Consider the following 25,578-nt stretch of genomic DNA (forward strand, 5'->3'; position numbering starts at 1 on the left):
TTTGCCCCACTTTGTATAAATGACACAAAGTTGCTTCTGCAATCAATCAAATCGGGATCTCCATACGACCCCTGCCCAGTGTCCGTGGCTAATCTAGCCCTGGAACCCATTGCTACAGCACTTACATCAGTATTCAATGCCACGTTCGATTCAGGAGATTTCCCTAGCCTGTGGAAGACTGCCTCGATACTCGCCATTACTGAAAAAAACACAATTTGGACCCGCTGGATCCAAATAATGTTAGGCCCATCTCACGCCTCCCACTCCCAGCGAAAGTGGTTGAGAAAGAAATAAACTCCCAGCTGAGTGCCTTTATGAGAATAAGCTACTGGATCCCACTCAGTATGGTTTCAGATTAGGGCATAGTACTGAGGCCGCCCTGATAAAGTCAACGGAAGAAATTAGGAAAGGCCTGGATCTAGGAGGTGAGGCTGCCCTCATTATGCTGGATCTATACGCGGCCTTCGACACGGTCCATTATGACCTTTTGATGAACCGGTTGTCAGAGTATGGAGTCATGGGCAAGGCATTGAGGCTGCTAAAAGCTTTTTTGACTGATAGAACACAAATAGTGTCCCTAGGGAAGTTCCACTCTAAACCTTTCTCTTTTACATGTGGAGTGCCGCAGGGATCATCCCTCAGCCCTACCCTCTTTAATGTGTAAGTGGCACCTCTGGCCCCACTGATTAGATACTATGGATATGGATTCAGTCTTACCTCATTTGCAGACGACACACAAATTGTAGTGTCACTGCTAAGTAGGGATGAGCAAGAAGTTTCATGACTGCATGGGAGCAGTCAATAAGTGGATGACACAGAATTTCCTGAAATTGAACTCAGGCAAAACGGAGGTCCTCCTGTTGGGAAATAAGGCCAACTTCTGGTCTCTGAAATGGTGGCCTTCAGATCTGGGCACCCTCCAGATTCCTATGAGGAAGGCAAAAGATCTGGGAGTCATGGTCGACAATAGGCTGAGCTTTGAGGACCTGATAAATGCCACGACCTCAGCCACTTTTCACTCCCTTAAACTACTTAAAAAGATCAAACCTTTCCTGCCAGAAGATAGTTTACGAACGGTCGTCTCTTCCCATATTTTATCATGGCTGGACTACTGTAGCGGGCTATACCTGAATATTCAGGAGCGGCACTTAAACTACAGATCCTGCAGAATGTGGCAGCAAGACATGTGACAGGTACTCCCAAATATGTATTGGTCACCAAGGAAATTAAAAGATTACACTTGCTGCCTATCAGGAAACGGGTGAGCTTTAAGTCGCTATGCTTTATCTTCAAAGCCCTACATGGCCAAGGACCTGAATTCTTGACTCCCAAGTTTTAATGGTACACTCCCAACAGAACTTTGTGCTCACTAGGAGCAAAACTAGTGAGCATCCTGCCCACAAAGAAAGCTACAGGGAGGGGGGAGGGGTCATGCGGGGGAGAAGTTTAATTGTAGGTGCGGCCGAAGCTTGGAATGCCCTCCCTTGGAATCTGAGGAACTCCACTGACCTCCTTGCATTTAGGAAGGAACTTAAAACTTGGCTATTAAACCACTAGAATCCCTCAGCTAATCCGGCCTTGCAACTTTGATCTCAGTGGAGTTGAGCTACTAGAGCCAGGACACCCGCGGGTAATCGTGCGCTCTATAAATATAATTAACATAACATGTATGCAAGTCAACACGCTCTTGGCAGCTAAAGGTTCAATAATAATGGGGACAATCATATTTGTATAAATACAAGTCTAGTGACTACTACTAGTGATAGCAGGGAATCCGTGTGGCCCAGTGGGTCAAACAAACAAGTAAACAGTATCCATAATGGTATCGTACTCACTCTATTAGTGATTTTAACACTAGCATTTTAAAATTACATTTAAACAGTACACATAATGTCAATTTTACTCATTGTTTACATATTTTATGGAATTATCATATGTAAGGTTACTGTGATGGTTTTTATGAACTTATAACAATAAAGAGTGATTGATTGGACTGCCCTGGCACATTTTAATAACTCTAGTGGTGTGCATAAATCACTGTCCATGTACTTTATTTCCATAAAGCAGTTTTAAGCCCATTCTATATATTCACACATTTCCCTCAAATGAAATTAGAACTTAAATAGAAGTGTGCTAACCTTCGGTGTATTCCTTAGTGCCATCCAACGGATCAACCCACACAACAAGCTGAAACATATTAATACACCATTGTGTTATGAAACAAAATCATACACTGATTTAACACAATTTATTTAGCCGTCTCTCCCAATACCAAAAGAATAGGAAGCTTAGTTAATGGTTTTACATTTTTTTGGGGGGGGATAGAAGGCATACAGTGAAAATTATTATGCAAGCACAACATTACAACCTCTCGTCTCAAAGGAAAACATGGAGGAAAATAGAGTGCATGTCTGGTACTTCCAGAATTATTAACATGCATTGACATATTAACAAATTTAACTTCTAACAATAAACTCCAGAGAATTGGGGACATGGGCTTGCACACCTCCGAGTCAGAAGCCTCCGGTTTAAATTTATTTAAAAATAAGAACATTTATTATTGGAGGGGTTCTATATAGGAATGCAGGGAGTAGAAAAAAAAAGAGTTCTGTGTTCCACTCGTAGCCATCCCACCTCCTTCCCATCTCAACAAATAATAAGGTCTCTAAAATGTAGATGTTCTTCATTGCTATTGCATTTAAGCCAGTCTCTTGCATACCCACCTCCTGAAATACTGCCTGGACTGTAGTTACAGCCTTCCAATATAAGCCTTGTCGCTGTCTTCAGTTTCAGGAGATAATGTTAAAATTGGGAACCACTTTACGACACAGCAACATCTCAATCAATGGGGTACTGTCGTAGTCCCCATCCGGTGCTGGCCCTTTTGGGACTTTTGTACGTTTTCAAGCATTTAATACATTCTTTCAGATCATTGTGCATCCCCACAAATCTGAGGCCTCTGACATTTCTTTCTTCAGTTGTTATAGCAGTCCCTCATTTCTGAAGTTTTTCTTTCCTTGACATAATGTTCAGTCATTCTTGTTACTACCCAACTGAATTTAGACTTGAAGGACGCTAGTTTAGTCTCATCATTGTCTATTTCATGTGAGCTTTCGCTATTGATGCCATCAAAAGGCTCTCATTTTAAAAAGGCAGAACAAGTGCACATCCTCCACAGTAGGTTTACCAGCTTGAGGGGAAGCATAATTCTGAAAAGTGCATCACATGAGTGGCACTTTCACTTACGTAGACAAGCAGCTACATGACTCCAGAAATGTCTCATCCGAGTCTTGCCTAGTTGCTCATCGTAAGGTTTTATCAAAACTGTTCGGTAGTGTTGTCAGGATCATGAGGCCATCATGGAGAGAACCGACAAAAATTTGAGGTTCTCCCAATAGCTCCCGTGAATATGGGAGACAAAAATCAAAATGAAGAACAAAGTACCCCCTAAGGGATAGATTACAAGTTAATTATTTCTAAACATTCCCCAAAGCGAAAGGAAGGTGGATCGGCTTTTCAATTAACAAAATCCTTAAACATCACCATTTATTTTTCTCCTAAATAAGTAACACTAGTTTTGCTTTATGCATCCATTCTCTCACTCAATTTGAACCTTTTGTATGGATTTAAATTTTTATCAAATGCAAAATATTCATCCAAGGGCTGTATTATTTCAGACATTATCCCATACATAGGCATTTACATGTACAATTGATTATAAGTTGTCATTTCAAGTCACAATCACCCTAAACATTATTGAAATGGATTTAACCATTATCTAAAACAAAGTACTCCTATACAATCAAGTACTACTGTGGGGAAGTAGTTTCCTTGTATATATAAGTGCATTCAGACTACTGTAAGTGTTTTGATCCTGGTTCAAAAGTGGAAGCCAATGTGTTATTGCGCTGAACCAAATTCTTTCAGTCCTTACTGTGATACACTTTGTAGCCACAGTCCTGTGTTCTCAGCTATCAAAGGCCTCTTCAAGACAAGTACAAAACAAACAGTTTCTTACTGTTGTTATACACTCCTAGTACTGATCCTCTGGAGTGGGGCCTAAAAGATAACCCATCTTAGTCTGCGCTGCTGTGAAATCCGAAAGTGGCTTCAATTACTAAGGTGGATCCCTTTGGAATAATGGGTGTCTCCCATGCAAGAGGACTCAGGGGTCTCCCAGGTACCTCCCTGCTAGGGGCCATGAAGTATCCCGGATGTAGTCCAGCTAAGGATTGACAATGTAGGAATAGGTTACGCCCTGTACATGCACCACTCTCATTAGGGCAAACTGCTACGGCACATGGCGTTCAAGCGTGGTCAGTCATGGCAGCAAGAATGTAGGGAGGCTCCAAGGTGCTGCTGTGAATGACCTTCACTCAAGGGGTCATCCCCATGCCCTTGGCAATAAAGAGCAATAGCCAACAACCAACACAATTACAATAGAGCAGAAGCAGATGTGTACTTGCTGGGAGGAGGTGAAACCCCTCCAAAGAACCGCACTGGTCTCCCTCTCCACCCCAGCTACCAGCGAGAGCTTCAGCTGCCTCCAGTACAGGAGTGAACTTTTGTCACCACTTCAATTTCAGGCAACTGAAGATCTCAGTGCACTCACAACAACGTATGCTTGGTGCTGGAAAACCTGAATCTGGGTGCTGCCTTTGCGCATTCAGCTCATCCTGCAGGGTTCAGGACTCGCTGGTATGTTGGGACAGCCCGCTCAAAGTGACTTTCACAACGTCTTCATAGTGTCATGTGAGCTCACAGTGTATGGCACTGCAGGTGGGTCTCAAGGTACTGCGTTAGAGTGGCTGGTGAGTGCAGTGAAATAGGAATGCCCCCGGAACTCAGGATAATGTTACTCACAGAAAGTTTGTGTAGCCACACCTCTGTCCCATACTAGCGAATTTCTGGAAAAAAGAAAGAAGAGGCAAAAAAACTGTATTTAAGCTTTTGTTGAAGCCCTGAGGATGAGAGGGAGATACCAGCTCTTATCAGATGTTCCTGCATTCTTGCCAAGTTCTTCTAGATGGGATATTTCAGTTTTGGTTAATTGCCTGCCAGGTAGATGGAGGTCCATCGGCCATATTTAAAGCTCTGTGCCTGCCGATGGGGTTCTTGATGCCAAAAGTGGACCAGTCTGTGCAACAGATACCCTTGCTCCAGAGATGAATACTAACAGGTGCCATGTTTTATTGTCTGCTCCTAATTCTGGTTTGTTTTTCACAAACAAATTTCCAAATCTAGAGCATGTAAAAAAACAAAATATCAATGACACTAATACACAGGAAGCATCATCCGTATGCATGGGGGCGACAGTTTGTTTTTGCTGCCTGGGACTGCCATGCTTTGCAGGGCCGACCCCGGCAGGGAAACTATTTATCAGGAGAATTACCCCAGTAGGATATGCCTCGCAAAGCATAAAAGGTGGTGACCCAGTGCCTTTAACAGCTCCTAAGCAGTCAATCAGCTGTTTCCCTTTAAATGGGATGGAGGAATCGCAAGTTTGATGGGATGTTTTACGTGCACTCTCCAGTCCCAACAAACTCTAAATGAACGTCTGCGTTCTAAAAGGAGTTTTTCATACTTCTCAGTAGGAGTCTCCTCAACCTGGCAATTCTTTTTTAGACATTATGCCTCACCAAGGAAGCTTGCAACAATAGCTTGCTTTTTACATGTGAGAAACTCCTTTGTCTAAGGATAATTCTGTGTCCCCTCCTTTCTCGGCAGCTTCAATTTAGAACAATTGCCTACTGTTAAGTAAGATAAGAAGATTCCCATCTTACTGTTAAAGTTAGTTAATACCTCCTCTAACTCTTGAGCATTAATAAACAATTTAAGAATCATTCCCTTCCCTGGAATGATATAAAGGTAGCTCAGTTAGTTTTTAGATTTTGGGACGGTTAAAATGTTGGCAAAAAATGTATTAATTATAGGTACAAATTGCGGCTATTTATTTTTCAAGAGTTCATTCTTTTTTAAATTACGAACAAATATTTTCACACCGTCCACTACAAAACAACATGCTGTGCATGACAGCAATGCCCGCTGATTGAGAGGGGTACATGGTCTATTATGTTCTCCAGCTAGAAAATTGCATACCCACCTCTTCCTCTTTAATGTTGCTGTACTTTGTTGGACAAGCACGCTTTACTATATCAGCAGACTGGCCTAACTCAATTAGCTCCTCCTCGACATCTGATGCAGGCAAGTCCTACCAAACAGAAGATTGCAGTTAGATGGGTTCTCATGATGGTTCCATGCTGTATTCAAGGCGCAAGCCAACTGCTGAATCTTTCAAGATTACTTTCTTCAATTACATTTTTATTGCAATCTATATGACTCAAACTTCCATCTATTTCATATATATATATATTACAAAAGAATACAGTCTTGTGGAAGGGCTAATCATTATGTGCATATACATGACTTTTGGCATACATTTTCTACCAATAATATTTTCTGCATCCCTCAAGAATGACTGTCTGCATTACCAATGTTACATAAAGTTAACAATTAACGAATATGAATGAAATGTCAGGGAAAAAGCATAAAGGGTTGGGGCACGTCATAGTCCTAGTCCATACTCCGCATACCACCAAGACCATGGTTAACAATTTATATATATATTTTTTTTTAATATTTATATTAATTTATGTGTGCCTTTCACAGTAGTTAATCATTCCAACAGGCTACATTTTTTCAAAAGAGGCAATTCTTCCGGTTTTATATAAGTTGCCAACTGTATGCTAAAACAATGATATTTTGCGGTTTACATTTTGTAACGTACACTCTGAACTCTATTTACTACCCTGGAAGTCAGTGGTAGATCAATAATCAGACTGAAATGTCTTCCATACATTGCTTTGAAATACTCAGCTTTATGGAAGGCATTCCAAAGTATGGTTCAGAGTTCTTTTTTTATTTTTTGATGACCAATTTTATTGGCATTTTGTAAAAAACAAGATAACCATAAAAACACTTGTAGCACTGTGACATATATGACATTTCACTGCACATCCAAATATTATCTCCCAGCAATAGGCTTAAAAAAAAAAAAAGAATATAAATAGGAAAGAGTCTGCCCTTAGCACTAAGAGTAATCAGTCGAATAGTCCCATCCATTTACCCCATATTCGCTCATATTTTTTGGGGCACTCTCTTGCTTCATAAAACGCTTTTTTTTGGATAGCACACCAATCAACTCCCCTCCGCCATTTCGAAATAGAAGGAAACACCGAGTCCTTCCAGGCCACTGCAATGTCTCTTTTAACCATCAGGATGGCAGTACCTAGAAACATCTGGTCAGCTTGAGAGCTGTCCATTCCCTCCATCACCCCCAGAAGAAGAGCCAGCGGAGTAAAGGGCACCTCCCATCCCACTATGCCACAATTGGTTGTGATTGATGCCCAGTATTTAGATATGGCTGCACAGGACCAGACCATATGGCAGAAGTCAGCTGGTTACTCTTTAAAGTGTGGACATTGTGGGGCTGGGAGAAGTCCAGCTTTGTGCAGTCTTGCCGGTGTAAGATGTGCGCAGTGAAGATAGTATATCTGCATAAGGTGAAGTTTGGCAGATATAGTGAGAGTTCTGGGGGCCATAGGAGCGTCCCTCCAATCCTTGTGCTCCAAAGGGCCCACCCACCCGTCCCACCGACTCCTCCCACCTGGTTCTATGACGGTCTAGCACGGACAGAGTGTTGTTTATCAGGGATCGGTATATTTGGGATATCCATCCCTTCCCTAGGTCACCCATGAGAATTTTGGCCTCCATAGGGCTGAACTAGGGAAATGATTATTGGTTAGAGATGTGAGTGGCAAGGGCGTGACGTAATTGGAGATATTTAAAGAATTGCGTAGAGCGTAAACTGTATGTGCGTTGTAAGTCCTGGAAGGAGGAAAAATGTTCACCCTTCCAGACATTTCTAAGGTAGGTGATGCCTATCAGATCCCACGTTTGAAAACCCGTCAGCGTCCCCACCTCCCGCAGCCAGGTGCCGTGCTATAATGGAGTTTGTAATGTGATTTTGTTGTCCCAGTGAATGTGCTCAGTGCCAACTGCCATGCCAGGAAAGCCGTACGAGTGACTACTGTTAGGGTCTGAGGGATTGGGGTTCCGTATAACATTGCTCAGGCCTGAGAGAATCCAAGACGTCCCAATGCAAGCCGGTATGCTGGATCCAACCATCCCCGTTAAACCAATCATGGATTATCGAGAGGAGAGAACATAAAAAGAGATTAGTCATGCCCATTTCAACCTTGTATGTTGTTCATTGGCAAGTTGTGAGAGCTAAACGCGCTCTTGATTCCCCACCCCCCAAAGGAAGTAGGTATTCACTCCATCCAGATCGCGAAACCAGCTGCGAGGGAGTTGGATCGGGAGATTTCCGGAGGATATGCAAGAGGCGGGGGAGGACCATCATTTTGAAGAGGGCAACTCTCCCGAGAGGGTTAAGAGGTAGTTTTTGCCATCTACGTAGGTCATCTTGAGTGCGTCTGAAAAGTAGACCGACGTTAAGGGACCAGGTCAACTCCGGGAGAAGCGCCACCCTGATGCCAAGGTATTTAAAGGATAGTCGAATGGGCATCGTTGTCTGCCAATCGAAGCAATCCCTCGAGGCATGAAGGGGCAGCACCGTGGATTTGTGCCGGGTTGAGGCGTAATCCAGACGCCCGCCCGCATGAGTGAAGGATCTGCAAGTATCTCGGCCCTGATCGGGCTGGATCAACGAGGTACAATAGGACATCGTCCGCATATAATGCGATTCGGTCCTCCTGAGATTTCTGCCAACGCCAGCCTTGTATTCGGTGATCTGTCCGTATGTGACAGGCCAGAGGTTCGCTCACAAGGGCGGAGAGGGGAGAGAGGACATCGCTGTCGGGTCCCCTTCCCGATCGGGAAAGTCTCGGACCACGCCCCATTTAGAAGGGTTAGAGTAAAAAAATTCTCACCATCTAACTAAATTAGGGCCCAAAGCCTGCTCTCATTAACACGTCTTGCATGTAACCCCAGACAACCGTATCAAAGGCCTTTTCGAAGTCAAGTAAAACTGAGGCCAGATATGGTGTAAGGAGGTCTCGGTGGGCAAGGGCCACATGCAAGCGTCGAAGGCAATGACGGGTGCTGCGGTGCGGCATTAAGCCACATTGGTCAGGGTTTATGAGGGTGTGAAGCACTCTTTTCATCAAAATGGCCAAAATCGTTGCATATATTTTGACTTCGGTATTAATGAGGGAGATCGGGCGATACTGTGCACAGGAAACCGGGGGCGGGTGCGTCTTTGGTATGACCACAATGATGGCTGTGTCAGTGATGGAGGAGAACGAACCATCCTCTATAGCTTTCTCGAATAAGGCACAGAGTTGTGGGGTCAGAGATCTGCGGAACGCCGCGTAATACTCCGCAGGGAGTCCATCTGGGCCCGGGGTCTTATGAGTGGCAAGCATGGAGATTGCTTCGCCTACTTCTTCGGCAGTGATAGGCTCATCCATGGTTTCTTGCTCAATCTCTGATACCTTTGGAAGAAGGATATTTTGCAGGAAGGCTGAACTATCACATGGTGTGTGCATGAGATCTGCCGTGTATAGTGTCTTTTAGTAGTTTGCAAAGTTCTGCGCAATTGCTGAAGGTGTACAGGAGGTTTGACCCTGTGATGGTTCAAAAATTTTACTCAAGTTCAGCATCCAGATTTAAGCTGGCTAACAGAATTTATCCACGTCACTAAATTCCTCATCAACCTGTTCCCGCCATCAGTGAATAACAGCTGTGTTGTGTCACATTGTAGAACATGCTACCTCACTAATATTGTCAATTTTCAGATTCCAGATTTGACTGGATTTATGATGGTCCTTGTCAGATTCTTGCTGTTTGTGAGGACTGTTTTTCACAATACAGATATGCTCTACAAATCATTCAAATGAACTGATTATTCCATAAAGACAGCTACAGACAATTCCAATGTATGCAGCTTGCTAGAAAAGGGGATCTATATCGTAAACTAAATTCAGTAGAGAACTTTTTTCCATCGGGCTTAAAAGCTTTATTTGTTCCGCAGCCTATTGCAATATCGAAAATGTGCTCTTTTATGGAATGCCTCTGGGTGTTGCAAAGTAGATAGATCACTAAGAGAGGTGCAATCGCCATTAAAGTAATTTTTCTTAACTGTGTCATCGTGTTCTTCATCTTTACCAACTGGTTTGGAATCCAAGTTCACAGGCTGAAGACGCGAGGAATACGAAGACCTCCAGGCTTCAAATAAACCAGCTTTACAAAACCTCATTGCCAAAAGCTGCGTATTTTATTTCTATAAAATATTCAGCTTTTGGCAAAAAGTAGTTTTTGCAGAAAGCATGCAGAGTAACCCTTGTTGCTTCTCTTGAAAAGAATTATAAAGGAAACAACAGGAATCTTCACTGCATATTTTTTGGTACATAAATCCCAAAACCCAGAGCCCAGCCGCTAATGGACTCCAATTGTATTGTGTTACAGATGAACACAATACCAAGCTAATAACATCATGGGCGATGCACTACTTTACATAATGTCTAACTTTAACAACACAGCAGTGTCGGCATTTGGTGGCTTTCATGCTGCTCTTCCCTTTCTGTCCTAAGGAAGCTCTAAAGAGGTTCTGAATTGTTGATGAAAATGTATTTGCTGAGATGAGCCGTTATTAATTTGAGGATTAAAAGAAAAGAAAATGCTTTCTATGATGCAGTAATGTGGTAGAGTGTGAAGCCCATTTCTGGGCCTGCAAATCAAGAAAACCTTAATATAGCCAAATTTGTGTGTCCGTATGTAGGTACCAGCAATGAATAAAGTCACAAGAAGTTCCTGCAGATGGATATAGACTCCATGATTGAGGCCTATGATCCAGGGCAAGCGCACGAAAGTCCTCAGTCCAGCTCAAGGCGTACGTTTGCCAAAGGCGGTGAGGAGAAACCTAATATGGGGCAAATGGTGAGCCTCCAGTGTAATTGTGTCAGTACCAGCGCAGCTTGCACAATTGTAAAGAAACGTCAGGGGGGCAGGCTTTCTTCCTTCTCCTGAAGGAAGAGATGTCAAGGTTCAGAAATGAAGGGCGGAGGCGCGGGGCTGCAGCTGTCCTACTCGCCAACACCTGCCCGTCTTCAGGGGCTCCCTGCCTGGGATGCTGCGTTGCTGCCTCTCACTGATCCCGCGCATACCCCGCCCCTGCAGTGAACATGCAGGAAATATGACGCAGGACTGGAGGAATAACTAAGATCCAAAAGTAATAGACCCCCTGACTGCATCAGCCAGTTCTTCAGGCAGTGATAATAGACTGGCATCTAGTTTTAGACTAAGCACACTCAAACAGTGAGAAGGAGAGGCTTCCAAGATAGCACCCACATGTTGAGTGGTATCTAGACACAGTTCGGACTCCTGCTCAAAAACCACAAAGTCCGGTATCTGAGGGATATATGGGGTGCAAAGATAAAGTACTGACAGTGAGAAAAAGGTGTCATCTCAAGATCACTTTACCTTGGTGAAGAAACTTTGCCTAATTTTAAAGTCAAACAAACTGGATCCTGGTGCAAATTCGTTCTGCATGGGTATGCAAGGAGGGGTCAAAGTGACATGTAGAAAGAAGATGTGGCCCAACTGCAAACTATGGAAGCAGGAGACATAATTTTGCCTTTTCCCCATCGTCAAAATGTGAGATCCTGGGCAAATCACTTTATGTCTTTAAGTCTCATTACCCCATTCACAAACCTGATTACCTCAGAGGGAATGCAACTTGCATTCTTAACCATGCTATTTTAGCACATATCCAAGAACAATCAACAAGGTTGCACTATTTCCACATGCAGTGAATGTAAGGCAGTGGATGGAAGTGTACCCACAACATGCTATAGTAATTGGATATCTCCCAAATGTTCTTAGGAAGCACAGTCCAATTAGTGACCATTAATTTATTTTTCTTGTATTTCAGTGTTCAAAATCCAATTTATAGAAAGAATTTAAAAAGGAGACTGAAGCAACATTTTTTATGATTGATTGGCTAATAAAACAGATTTAGAGTCTTGGTGGACTAAACCATCCTTCTCCACTTTGCCTTCTCTTTCTGCTTCTATTAAAAATATAGCATTTCGGAAAATGCATCAGTAAAATAAACCAACCTCTTCGCTGGAATGAAGCCCACACCACAAACGTTAGGCCCTACCTTACTGTTTTTCTGGAAAGATCCAAGACGTGCCTCAAACATCAAACTACTGATCACCCAAGGATTGATTTCCTCATATCTTGCCGTATGGCCTTACAAAGGTTATGTATAAACATATCAGAATATGAGCCTCATATGGGCCTGTTTCTAGGCACACCAGTCCACTGCTCTTGAGGGCTACGATCTGCATTCTGTAAACACCCCAGATAAAAAGAAAAATATAATACAAACCTCTTCTCCAATGATTGTCAAGAGGGGGAACTTTCGTGCCAGTGATGTACATATGCTTTTTTGTACCACACGGTCTGCTTTCGTCTGCAGGTCATTGGCTCCATTCTGTAAAAGACAATTGTCACGAAAGCGATGAGAGGCCAATTGCGGAAAAATCTGAATTTACACAATCCCGCAATAGCCATTACTCAGATAGAGCTAGATATTATACGTATTAATATGTTTTCAAACTGTTGTAAAAACATCCATAAAGATGGAAACAACCCAATCCAAGTTCATGCTGATGCAAAATGAGAATCATATTAAATTCAATGTTCCTGTAACTAACTTCGTGATACTGGGTCAGTGGTAACCACGGGGACCCAAGGAAAGAAAAATCTACATTTGAGGGAAAGGTTTGAGATGAAAATATTTATGTTGCAAAGAGCAATGCATACACAACGTTAGGGAAGCTATGATGGCGCCAAAAGAATGAAGAACACTTAGGATAGCCCTTGGTCACAAGATCTGAACAAGAAAGCAGCGACCTGGAAATTGTGTTTATTTCTGGTTTGAAAAAGCAGTTCTTCTCAAAATGACTAATGCAACTGACTTCAAAATAGTATGCCTGGAGTAAAAGCTAAAAGGGTATTGTAGCGTTTTACAATTGTTTTAGAACGGAACCCGTTTGGCTCCTAACAGGCTCCGTTGAGTTGTGACATAGGTGTCCGGGCGCAATGCCATGAAAGCTTGTTTTAGAAGTTACATGTTGCTGAATAAAGACGTCTAATAGTAAGCTCTGTGTGTGGTGTGGTTATTGGCAGGTGCACAAGTTGGGAAGACGCAACAAATGGGGACACAATAGGGAATAAGTAACCTGAAAAACGACTGTGCTCTCCCAGAGAATTTGCCGTGGTCCAAGCAGGATGGTCCTGCATGCGACTTGAGATCGCTGTCTAAGATCGAGTCGACGCTTCATGCACATGGAGTCAAAGTGCAACTCCAACCCTTGAAGACAGAGGAAGTGTTGCAAAGAATTTACACGTGGATGGTCAAGAACCTGGTGGTCAAGTCATACATTAAGGTACTATATTGCCACGTAAGTTAAAGTTGTACATTATACTGAATGTTGACACTGAAAGAGGATTCAACCTGGTTTACGAAGAACAGCTGTTGATAAACTACAAAATTACGCTGCAAACAGAAACGCTGAAAGGTAGAGATCAACCAGGTCTTACAAAAAGCAAACTGATGTTTAGGCAAAAGGGAAAAATGTACTTACTGCAAGCCCTTAAGAGAGGCCTCATACTACTACACTCAGTGAAGGTGGCTCAAGGGGATGTGTTCAGGGTTTTGTCTACGGAGCCACCTATATCTTAAGCGCCTCACTCGTATTGGGGCAGAGTGAGGCTCAGAACTACCTCACAGGAATTTGGAAAATAAGGAGCAGAGAGTGACTTTCGGAAGAGTGAAAGTTTTCAGATGGCTGCGAAGAAAGTCACATTTCTAGCTATCATTATAGATGGAGACTAGGCCAGCACGTCGCAAGGTCTCACAGATGAGTTGTCTAAGAAGAGTCACAAGGATCCACGCATGGTGTCATTATGTTCCACACTAATGTATAACGTTGCTGCATTCCTGAAACTGCTGCCACCTTTCAATACTGCAAAAAAGCTAAATATAAGCAAGAGATGGCCTGCGTGGATAGGGACATTTGATGATTTAATTGATGCACTTTAAGAGATTGACAACAAAAAGATTATCCAGTATCTGAAAACTCTTGCAGATTATGGTGTGAAAGAAGTCATAAAAAAAATGCCGTGAAGTTTGATTTGTGCATATAATCAGATGGTTGTAAAGTGATATGTATCAAATGTATGCTTTGGGCACTGCCCGCCCTTATACGATCGAAAATCAATAAAATATGTTGTTAAAAAATAAAAATTGCTGTGAACTGGGTACATATTGTCAGATTGAAGAAACATAGAATTTAAAGTTCAATCCAATACCAAATGTTGATTACAAAAGATAAATTTAATCAAGAATACCAAAAAGTTGGTGAAAGCAATGATGAATTTGTGGAGACTTGATATGCTCACCAAACACTGCAAGTTCAATTAATTTAATGATGAGGAAACTATGCACCTAAGTTTTTGAGCGGGAGGGAGGGGGAGGGGGGGGGGGGGAGGTCTTTTTGCTCCACATCATTGGACTGGATCGTCCATGCAAGACGGACTGCAGGGTATTGTGGACACTTTATGGGACATTGGACATGGGTCTAGATTGAGATCAGTGGGCTGTCGGTGGTATTTCCTTCTGGTTTTCGCTGTTGCCCAGTCACTGGGCGGCGGGGTTGAGTGTGTATTTACATGAAAATTAATAAAAGCCTGTTTAAAAAAAAAAAAAACATGAGGAAACCATGCACCTTAGAGTTATTGATGGATGCTTGTCAGATTCATTCAGATTAGATTTCAGAGAGAAACTTAGTCTAGAGTGAGTGCTGATAGCTGCCAGAGCTAAGGAGAATGCTGAAATGCAAGCCACTGACATGGAGTTCGGAGGTGCCTAAAGTGAATCAGTCATGAGCATAAAAAGTAAGCTAAAACAAAAGACTGACGTACACAAAGTGTAGTCTACAAGTAAAAAGAAGTGATGTTTTAGATGTGTATTTTTGTTTCCATGTGAAGGTAAATGTCCTGCCATTGGACAGATATGTAAAGGCTGTGAGAAACAGAACCATTTTATAACAATTTGTAAAGTGGAGAATAAAGCAAGTGTGTCATGGTGCAAAGACAAAACAGCTACCAGAACATTCCAGAGGCAACATTTGACGCAACCTCACAAGGCCAAGCGGCGACATCAGTTGAGGCAAACTGACACTGAAGGAAGTCGATTGTCATCTAAATCAGCATCAAACAGTTTGTCTGCCTCAGTATCCAGTGAAGGTGAGGCAGACTATTGCGCCATGTAAATGTTTACTCTAGAGAAAAGAGCGCATGCCGGACTGGCCGCATGCGAGAAAAAAATGACAGTCAAAGAAAAGTCAACATGCCAAAGCACCAAAATCATACAAACATTGTCTGAAAATAACATTAAAAATAAATGACTGCTCGATACCTTTCATCAGACAGTAGTGCATCTATAAACATAATGCCTGAAGAGAAATATTATGAATTGTCTCCTTTACCTCGAAAACCTAAGTGTACACTAGGGCTGCATTGATGCCCATAAAAAGTCAAGGTTCATTTGTAGCGACAATGAACTACAAGAAAACGAAGGTGTAAGCACCCATCCATGTGCTCCAAGGTACAGCAGCATGTGCCTATATGCTCTGTTTCAGTACTGCTGCTGATACGGGACTGATTTCTGTGGATTACAACCTGAATGCTCACCACAAAATAGTTAGTCAACCACCTTCATTGTTTCATGGTTTGGGAATGTTGAAGACTATGAAAGTAAAGTTACACATTAATGACGATGTCCGTCCTGTTGCAATCGAGACATGTGGTTTTTCATTTACAAGAAGCTGTTGAAAAATAAATTAAATCATTAATTAAACATGACATTATGGAGCATTCAACTGGTCCGACGCCATGGGTATCTCCCATAATGGTAGTGCCCAAAACAGGACACTAAAGGAGCTGTACGCATATGTGTTGATATGAGCCAAGCAAACAAGGCAAATCAACGAGAACAACATCCAGTTCTACTAATTGCTGGCATATTAACGCAGCTAAACGGTGTAAAGGTCTTCTTTTGCCTTGATTTAAATAAAGGTTATCATTAGTTGGAACTCGAAGAAGATTACAAGTATATTACAGCCTTTTCTACACATGTAGGTCTGCTTCGATGTATAAGCCTCAGTTTTGGTGGGTCATCGGCTGCAGAACTTTTCCAAGACATCATTTAACGTGTTATACAGCCGGTAGTAAATGCATTCAACTATAATGATGACATATTCATTTTCTGAGCTACACAAAAGGAGCATAATAAAGCTCTCACTCAAGTATGTCACTTACTGACTGATGCAGGCCTGACTTTGAATGCAGACAAGTTTGAGTTCTATAAGACTAAATTAAAATTATTTGCCCACATCTTTTCGGATGGGGGTATGACACCCGATGCTGCTAAAGTACAGCACTGTCTAATGCTGATCCCCAAAAGATGTTTCTATGATACATTCATTTCTAGGCATGGCCAGTTATTATCCAAGATACATATGAGACTTTGTGATCATAAGTGCTTCCTTACAGGAGTGAATGATAAACAAAAATTTCATTCAAGTGGTCATAAGAATGTGAGAGAAGTTTCAAGAAAATTGAACAAGCCATTAAAACCGCTACTGAAATGGCTTATTTCAACCCAAAGCTTCACACAGAGATTTTTGCCGAGGCTAGCCCCATAAGAGTAGGCACAGCAGACAACCACATGCTCAAAGGCATATCATGGCATATGCCAGTAGACATTTGTCCCAAACAGAACGTGCTTACTCTCAACCAGAGAAATAAAGTTTGCCCGTGGTATGGGCCTGTGAGCATTTCCATGCATTCCTTTATGGAAAGCCCTTTACACTGGTAACTGATCATTAACTTTATTGACTATCTTTGGCAATACAAAAGCCAAGATGCCTCCTCGCATTGAATGGTGGGGACACAGATTACAAGAGTATGATTGCATCATTGTACATCATCCAGGGAAGGATCAAAACTCTGCTGACTACTTTTCCGGAATGCCTAGACAAGGCAAAAGTACTCCATCTGAGACGACTGAAGTCTACATTAATTTTATTGTATAGTCAAATATGCCAGCTGCCATATCATTAGTCCGGATAATAACTGCCATGAGCCTTGACAGTGACGTGCTGAAGTCTAAAGATACAATTACAAATCAGTCGTGGAACCAACATGATCAACCTTTTACCAGTGATGGTGAATACCTAAAGTACAAAAATGTTAAAGATGAACGGTCTATAACTCAGGAAGGAGTTATACTGAGAGGATCAAGAATCCTAATTTCAGAGAGTTTAAGACAGAAGATAATAAAACTGGCTCACGAAGGACGTTGTGGTACTGTTGCCGCCAAGAGAGCTCTCCGAGCTCTATTCTGGTTTCCATATTTTTAGATGACAGGGTTGAAAAGGAAATCAAGACCTGTCATCTATGTAACTGCCTTTCTATGAACATTCCTCAACATAATCTTAACATGTCAGAACATTCATTTCTTTGGTCAACTCGACAATAGACATCATTTGATGGCAACTGTGGATGAGTACTCTCAATTTGAAGATTTCTCATCCATAACTCATGAGCGAGTCATTGAGAGACTTGACACCATTTTTGCAACATAGGCATTCCAGGCATTTTGAAGTCCGATAATGGCCCGCTGTTCAACAGTAGAGAATTCAAGGATTTTCTGGAGCATCTGAATGTAAAGCATCAGAACAGTACACCTTTGTGGCCGCAGGGCAACAGTCTCCTTGAATGTTTTAGGAGTACGCTTAAGAACGCAGTACAGCATGCAACTCTTAAAAAGCCCTATTTGCAAACTGTGTTGAAATCCACCCTACGAGCCTATCGTTCAACACTTCACTCAACCACAGGCAAAGGTTCTGCGACTATGATGTTCGAGAGCAATGACAACCAAGTTACCTCAATGGACCAACAAAAGGAAGGAGGTAATTGTCAGGGACTGTCTGGGGCTATGTCTGGAACACAGTCAGGGACTTGGGCAAGGATTAACGACTAGGTAGAAAACGTAAGCAGAAAGATGAGTACAGTGCTGTCCAGGATCACACAGGAAGTCAGAGGAGAAAAGAGATCTAAAGGAGAAGCCTGCACAAGTGAACAAGATGGCTAAGACTCGGAAAGGATGGGCACTCGAGGGTCAATTTAGCATTCAGAACAACTACACCCAGGACGAACGTGCAAGATATAGATATACTAGGCCATCGTAACTGAATAAATATTTTTCTTTGATGAATTTACCCACGGAGTCAGCGCCTGTTTTCTTACCTGGACTGGTACAATATATAACTCACCCCCCCCCCCAGTTGGGAGCTTCGCACGGCAAGACTGAAGCTTATCAAGTTCCTCACTAATAATTGCGGTTACAGATACGGACTGCCAATACCCACATGTAGGATATACATGCAAAGGCAGGGTCTGTGGAGCCGATACCTATGGTAATGTTATAAATGTAACTCAAAGACAATAGCGACAGTAGACAAGAAACACCACCTAGGTTGTCAGCTATGCCCATGGATCCTGGCGATCAAACAGGAACACACAAGGCAGTAACAGCAAGGGTATAGATCTAAATACACAGCCACAATAGACAAGAAGCTAGCAAGGAGGACTGCTTAACAGGAAAAAATGAAAACAAGGACACACTTGTCGGAAAGCAACTAACAGACATACAAGGAAACTAAAAGCAAGACAGTAGAACAGGAAGACAGCAAATTGAGGACTGAAAGCGATAATGGGAAGAAAAGCAGGAAATGGGACACGGGAAATATAGGAGAGCGGATTCAATGGTGCATTAAATAGTACTAGTTCAAGAATCAAGGAAACAAGGAATAGCTAAGGATCAGCAGTCAATGTAGCACTAATTCAGGAACAAGGAATGCCATAGCTAAGGAACATGAATCAAGGAAACACTGAAGCCAGTGCTATTCAAGAACAAGAAATAGCTACAGCTCAGGAATCAAGGGAGCACTGCAAGCAGGGATAATCAGGAACAAGGAATATCTGCAATTCAGGCACAAGGAACAACTATAGCTCAGGAATCAAGGAATATCTAAAGCTCAGGAAACAAGGAAATCAAAAGCTCAGGAAACAAGAGAAATCAAAAGCTCAGGAAACAAGAAAAAAAAAAGCTCAGGAAACACATATTGGTCTAACCGGAACACAGCTACAATGCCCTATGCTAGACTGAAGGGAGATGTATGCTAGACTGAAGGGAGATGTGGCTTAAAAGAGCTCACAGTAATCATATGCATCGGTTGTGAGCAGGCTAGCAGCAGTCAGCCACAGGTGAACTGAATTCCTCCACCCATCCTTGGCCTGCAGGGGTGGAGACAAAGCACTGAGCAGGGGCTTATAGGTAATGGAGTTTCCAGCATGAGAAGGCTGGCTTCCACAATAATTGGGAATTGATGTCAATTCCCAAATAGTGTCCAAATGGCTGAAGTCAGGATATGTATGCTGGAGAGTGTCTGGAAGCTTACTAGAACACTGGAAAGTCACACTATGCGGCCCCCTGATGGTGGGCACAAGAGTGCAGGAAGTGAATTGTGATAGTGATAATACAACTTGAATGAAGGACTTGGTTCATAAAGAAAAGATTGAAGCTTATGCTAACATGGGACGAAATGCAAAGAACACTGAATTTAAGACAGAAGATCTAGTGATCGCCTGTCAACTGCGAAGGAGAAAATCTGATGCTCCATATGATGCTGCACCTTTCCACATACTATCTACCAAGGGACATACAGTGACTGCCCAGTGTCCTGGGAAGTCTGTTACCAGAGACTCTTCTTTTCGGCATTTGATTAATCCGTTTTCTGATGTAGATGTTGAAAATAAGACTGAACCCGAGGACCCAGGGACAGGTGTTACTTTTTCACCATCTTCGAAGATCTCCAACAAGGAAGATGACAGCTCCCATCTTCCAGTAACCAGATAAGGCAGAGTTATTAAAGGGACAAGAATGTATATATATTTGGTGATTCGGAAAACCTGTACAACTGAAATAAATGAGCCTCAGAGAGCAGGGAATCCTGTTCAAAAACGGGAGCATGAAATTGTAAAAAAAGAAGGGCATGTAGCACCTAAAAGACCTAGGGCTCTCTTCCGGAGTGTAACATTTTGCCAGAGTGAGAGTGTAACACAAGATGAATGTTGTTTTCTTCTCACAGTTACACCAGAGAATTTTTAGGGAAAAATCAGGGTAGAAAGTTCACCTGATAAACGGAGCCAGTCTAAAAGAATGCCAAATTCCTGCTATTTAACTTATGAGACCACGGACAGCTACCCCAACAAAACACACTTTGGAATCTTCCTCCGATCAAAGGGCATTTTCCCTGTGGGAGATGTAGCATTTGTGCACAGACTGTACACACAACCTCTATAAACATAGGCACGGGTCATCCCTGGGAGTTGAGACAACATACCAACTAACTCAGAGGGCTTGAGCCATCTCATCACCTGTCCCTGCAGTCTTAGGTATGTGGGCATGACCACAAGAAAGGTCAAAACATGAAAGCTCGAACATAAGAGCACGATACGATGCAGAAAACAGATTAGCAGGCTTACCGCACACTTCCTGGAGGAGAGATATGAGGACAATTATTTTCAGTGGGGCGTTTTAGACAAACCTAACATCATCCAGCCCATCGCCAACATGACGCAGTTCCTATTCAGAAAGGAACAATGGGTTTTCAGGTTGCACACACTGATACCAATGGTTTGAACGATGAGATTCCTTGGTTTAGCCTTATGCACGCACAGTGGTTTTATGTGACTGGCTCTGCACCAGTCATCCTTGATGGACATACATTTGGACACCTCATCCCGGGTGTCACTTTGCACGCGCCACGTGTTACTTCTTCTTGCCATCTAAGCTACAAGTTATCATCATTAAACCCCCTGCCCTCTGTGTGATTGCAACGATCTCTCCATTCCGCAGGTGTTTCCCACTTGTTTCCCACGGAGATATTTTTAAGCATTTCCTGGGACACCAGCAATAAGTGTGTCTACCACGTTACTCGTGTTCCTTTTATTTTTATTAGATTCATGGTTCTCAGTCATGCTTGTGATGAGCCTTTCCACCAATGCGCTTCCGCACTGAAAGCACCCATATCTCTCCATATAGCTGTACCTTTCCTCTATACATTTTTTAACCTGGATTCCTCACTTCCGTTTAGAGTGTTTCCCTCGGTCCCCTTCCCCTCCTTGTGGGCCTCCGATTTGGTTCCTCACACCGTGCTAACATGGCTGCCAAGTTCGTATCCCAGCAGGATGGTTTGGAGCACTTTGTTTGTCTCTCTGTCTGTTTAAGCCTTTCACAGACTCTTTCTACCTCCACTTCCGGGAGGCGGCGCTCCACGTTTCTTTGACGCGATATCTTTGCGTCTTAACTGGTGTTCCTCTCACCGGCGGGGAGGACCTCATTTAAGGCATATGGTTCCCCTCCCTTAGAGTTTTTCGATCAGTGGATGGCAATGACTCCGGCCGATGACTCACACTTATCTGTGACCGCATTAGTCCAGGGGTTCCACGGCGGGCTATGTACTATCCCATTCCTTGCTCCGAAGGGGTCCCCCATTCCCCTTCACCACAGTTCATGGCGCATTGCTTAGTTGCATTCACCCTTGTTAGATTCGGGTGTTGACACATTTTTGTATTAGCAGCAGCCCGGCTGCATTTATGTGAGACTTTGCTCTCCGCACCCGGTGGCGAGTGCCCAGCCCCCTCCATTTCACCTGCCGGTCCTTTAATCTCTACCCGAGCCCGGCCGGGAGGGGCTGACAGCCTGACTTTTAGGCAACTTGTTTTTCTTCCCCCCCCCCCACAGAAGGTGTCTAGAACCGATCTTCTGCGCACATGGACTCATTAGCTCACCGTGCTCACTATGTAGCTCCATCTCCAAGAGTTTCTCACGGTAGTCCATGTAACCGCCCCCCCCCCCTTCAGCACTACAGGGTTATCTCCATCCACCTCGGTTCACAGCGCCCTGCCGAGTAGCATTCACCCCTTGTAGATCCTGATATTGGACATCTCCCCCCCTCCACCACGTGGAAGGGGACGGTCCATGGTTTGTTTGCTTCTCACCCTTGTATTTACATTTAGATTTTTCCCTGGGGATAATCCCACGGATGCTTAGTTCCTTGCCTTCATGCTTCTAGGGGGACGTGTGTGTGATCCCTGATACTTTTAGAGGCTTATCATTCAGGATAGTCACTATACTCTATGCTATCCTTTGGTTTTCCCATCCCACATGAAAGCTGTCCAGACGGGCCGTATGCACATGTTATCTATGAACTCTAACAAACACTTTTCATGGTCAACTACTTTGACCTGACTTTGTGAACATAGGCATAACGCATACCAGCCAAATACCCCTAACATTCTAAGTTGATACCGGTTTATAGGACTATACATCATAGTAACTTATCAGCTATCCACACTGAACACTTCAAGTCAAATGTTTGTTATGTGTTCGTATGCCTGTACATCACAGTCAACTCCCACCTTTCCCTTTTTTTTTTTGCCCCCCTTGTTTAGGTTTTGGAAGTCACCCAGAGTGCATGTGCCAAGGGTGAGTTAGCCGTACCTGCTCCCAAAAAGATGGGTAAGCACCTAAATGATGATTCTTTTCTTTATGTATATAGCCACATTTAAGATTGCTAATACTACAATTACATGTAGCACAATTCTAAAGGATTGCTTGTGGAAATGTGTATCAAATCTTTGCTCATAACACTTGTCTCTTTACAGTGACGACGCTGAACAGCAGAATTTTTCGATTGATACATCAACCTATTAGTTGGTCGTATCCTTTTTCCACCATCCATATTAGGAATGGTGGCAAGACTCACTCACACTGTCTCACATTTCACCTGGTGCTGAAGACAGCCAAGGAACCTCTACGGAGGGCACTGAGGCTGAAAATATGTCGACCAATTGACCGCCTTGAGACTATGTTAATTACATTTTCCTGACATGGCCCACATATATAGCTTTTAATGCTGAACCCTGGGTGCTCCATTAAAATTAATCTTTAACACACCAGGTAGTCAGTTTTATTCTCACAGTCACTCTCTCCACATACTCCCTCCACGCCCGCCTCATCTGAAGGTTTTAGTATACCTCCCTACCATCACAGAAAAAATCCCTGAGCTCCTCCCTCACAGTGAGGGGGTTGCAGCCCGCACTGCGACTAGGTTCGCAGTGCGAGGAGGTTCCCAATGAAGAAGCATGCCACCTACGGGTGGGTGAGGGAATTAGTCCTTTAAAAAAGGGACTCCCCAGCACTCTGCTGTCACTACTCTGACCCAGGGTGGCTTGTCTGTGTTGCCACACGATAAGAGGTTAAGCCAGACCTAGCAATAGTCAGACATTTATGAAGAAATTTACGTCAAGTCTATTTTCAGTAGATAGTTGGGCAAATGCCTTTTGATTTTTTCCATGTTCACACTCCTGTAAGTGGTGAATTTAAAGAGAAGTGGGGAATTGTCGTTGATTGATGTAAACGGGAGCCTTTCCACAACGAAAACTTAACATATACTGTGATCTTTAATTTATAGCTCAGAGTTATTTTCTAATAGAAGACTGAAACACAGTTAGGACTTTCCATTAAAATATGCTGCACTCAATGAATATTTTCAGTCACTGTAGTCGACTGGAGAAACGAGGGCTCAGCGTTCGCATCTGCTGTGCAGTCTGGCAGCTTGGAGAGAGTATTGTTTTTGCTGGATTAAGGATGGCTGTATTTATTTGTACTAAATTCCCAAGGTATTATGTTCTCACTAGGTATTAGTATCCTTGGCTTTCCTGCTCTGGGTAATGAATTTGTGGTGGATGGAGGCTGTAGCAAAAAGGAACATGAAGTAAGAAATCTGGAAGAAAAAAAAGTCTTCCGTAACACACTCTACTTGTCTATATGGATAGTTATCCACAGTGAGTAAATTTAGGCTTGGCTTCAGCTCCATGTTGTTCATCAGATAAAGAAAAGCTGGTCAGGAACAAGTGCTGTTTATCAGGTCTGTTTCAGAGCAGTGCCAATACCCCAACCATCCAAGTCCCTGCAGCCATCTTCTCAACCACAACCTTCCACTCAAGCTACGATTTCTTTTAAAGTTTCTGTACTTTCCAGTGACCCTTCATCTTATGTGATAGCATACAGATGTTCCCTGGCCATGTGTCAATAACTACCAAAGAAAGAATATTCCTTATTGATTTACTTTTCAAATTTTATATAGAGAAATCTTGGCCCAAGGGCATCAAAGCACTTTACAAGGGTTGCATATACAGCAATTACAGGAGATATAAAGCAGTAGGAGGCATACAGTAATATGCAATATATAAACAGGGTCAAAATATACAATGGAGGAAAGAGGATTGTCAATGCAGTTCTGAGGTAGTTACAGGAGACTGAGGCATGGACCACTGAACTGTAGGTCGGAAAGAAGCAGTTTGTTCCGAGATCGGGATGTGTAGCTGGTTTGATTTAGGAGGGAGGGTTTAGGTATTTGTTGAGAAGAGAAAGTTTGAGGTTTTTCCTGGAGTGTAGATAAGATTGGTTGTCACAGAGGTTTTTTGGAAGGGCGTTACAAATTCTAGGAGCATTCCCTGAGAAGGAGTGGGTGAGAGATTTATTAGTCTTGAATTTGGGTGAAATCAAGAGAAGAGTATTAGAACTTTAAGAGTTTGTTGGCGAGGTAGGTTGGTTTTCCAGAGTAGAGGGCTTTGTGGGTTATGTAAGCTGTTATGAAAATACTTCTCGCTTCAATTGGCAACTAATTAAGTTTGTTAAGTGTTACAGTGATGTGGTCATATCTTTTCACTTCAGAGAGAAGTCTGGCTGCTGCATTGAGTCTGGACTTCATTGGTAAAAAGAGGAGTTTTGGAGTGCCGGTGATAGTTGCCTTGCCAGTTTGGAGAGGATTAGGGATTGTGTTACAGTCTTTAAGGGTGATAAATGGTTTAATTTGTTAAAAGTTATTTAATGTGTAGAAGGTACTTTTTGCTGAGGCGCTGATGTTGTTCTTCATGTTCAGGTTTTTTTTTAGAGTGATATTTAACAGAGTTGGAGATGGATAGTTTAGTTCAGTTCGGTCATCTAGCCAGGTATGGATAGGGTAAGGGCTAGTGCCTGGTTAGATGAAGGGAAATTCAGTTTTGTTGGGGTTGAATTTTAGGTGGTTTCAGTTAGCCAAGTTAGTGAGAGCAAGTTGTTTAGGTGTTTGATGTCTTTGGGAGATGAAATTTTGTTGTAGATTTGGGTGTCATCAGAATAAAAGTGGTGGGCTATCCTTCCTTGTTTTAGGATCAATTCAGGGGGTTCCATGTAGAGGTTAAACAAGGCACAGGATAAGATTGAGCCTCGGGGAACTCCTTGTTTGACTAGTGCTGCTGTGATGTGGACTTATTTATTTTGAGTTTCTTTCAGTCAGTCTGAGTTGT

General features: G+C 42.8%; 1 protein-coding gene across 5 annotated transcripts in view; it reads right to left on the reverse strand.

Moving 5' to 3' along the window:
* BPNT1 (3'(2'), 5'-bisphosphate nucleotidase 1) overlaps positions 1-25,578 on the reverse strand; it is a 217,449-nt gene that overhangs the window by 105,429 nt on the left and 86,442 nt on the right. For 4 of the 5 annotated variants that reach the window (XM_085612949.1, XM_085612945.1, XM_085612948.1 and 1 more), the window contains 3 exons: positions 12,416-12,520; positions 6,104-6,211; positions 2,139-2,187 (listed from right to left, as the gene is read on the reverse strand). In XM_085612949.1, the coding sequence (XP_085469075.1) occupies positions 2,139-2,187; positions 6,104-6,211; positions 12,416-12,520 (262 nt within the window). Of the gene's footprint in view, positions 1-2,138; positions 2,188-6,103; positions 6,212-12,415; positions 12,521-21,271; positions 21,441-25,578 lie in introns of those variants that run through there. The other variant, XM_085612950.1, reaches the window with a different exon arrangement.

The sequence above is a fragment of the Triturus cristatus genome, chromosome 6 (assembly GCF_964204655.1).
Source record: "Triturus cristatus chromosome 6, aTriCri1.1, whole genome shotgun sequence".
In the NCBI taxonomy this organism is placed as follows: Eukaryota; Metazoa; Chordata; class Amphibia; order Caudata; family Salamandridae; genus Triturus; species Triturus cristatus.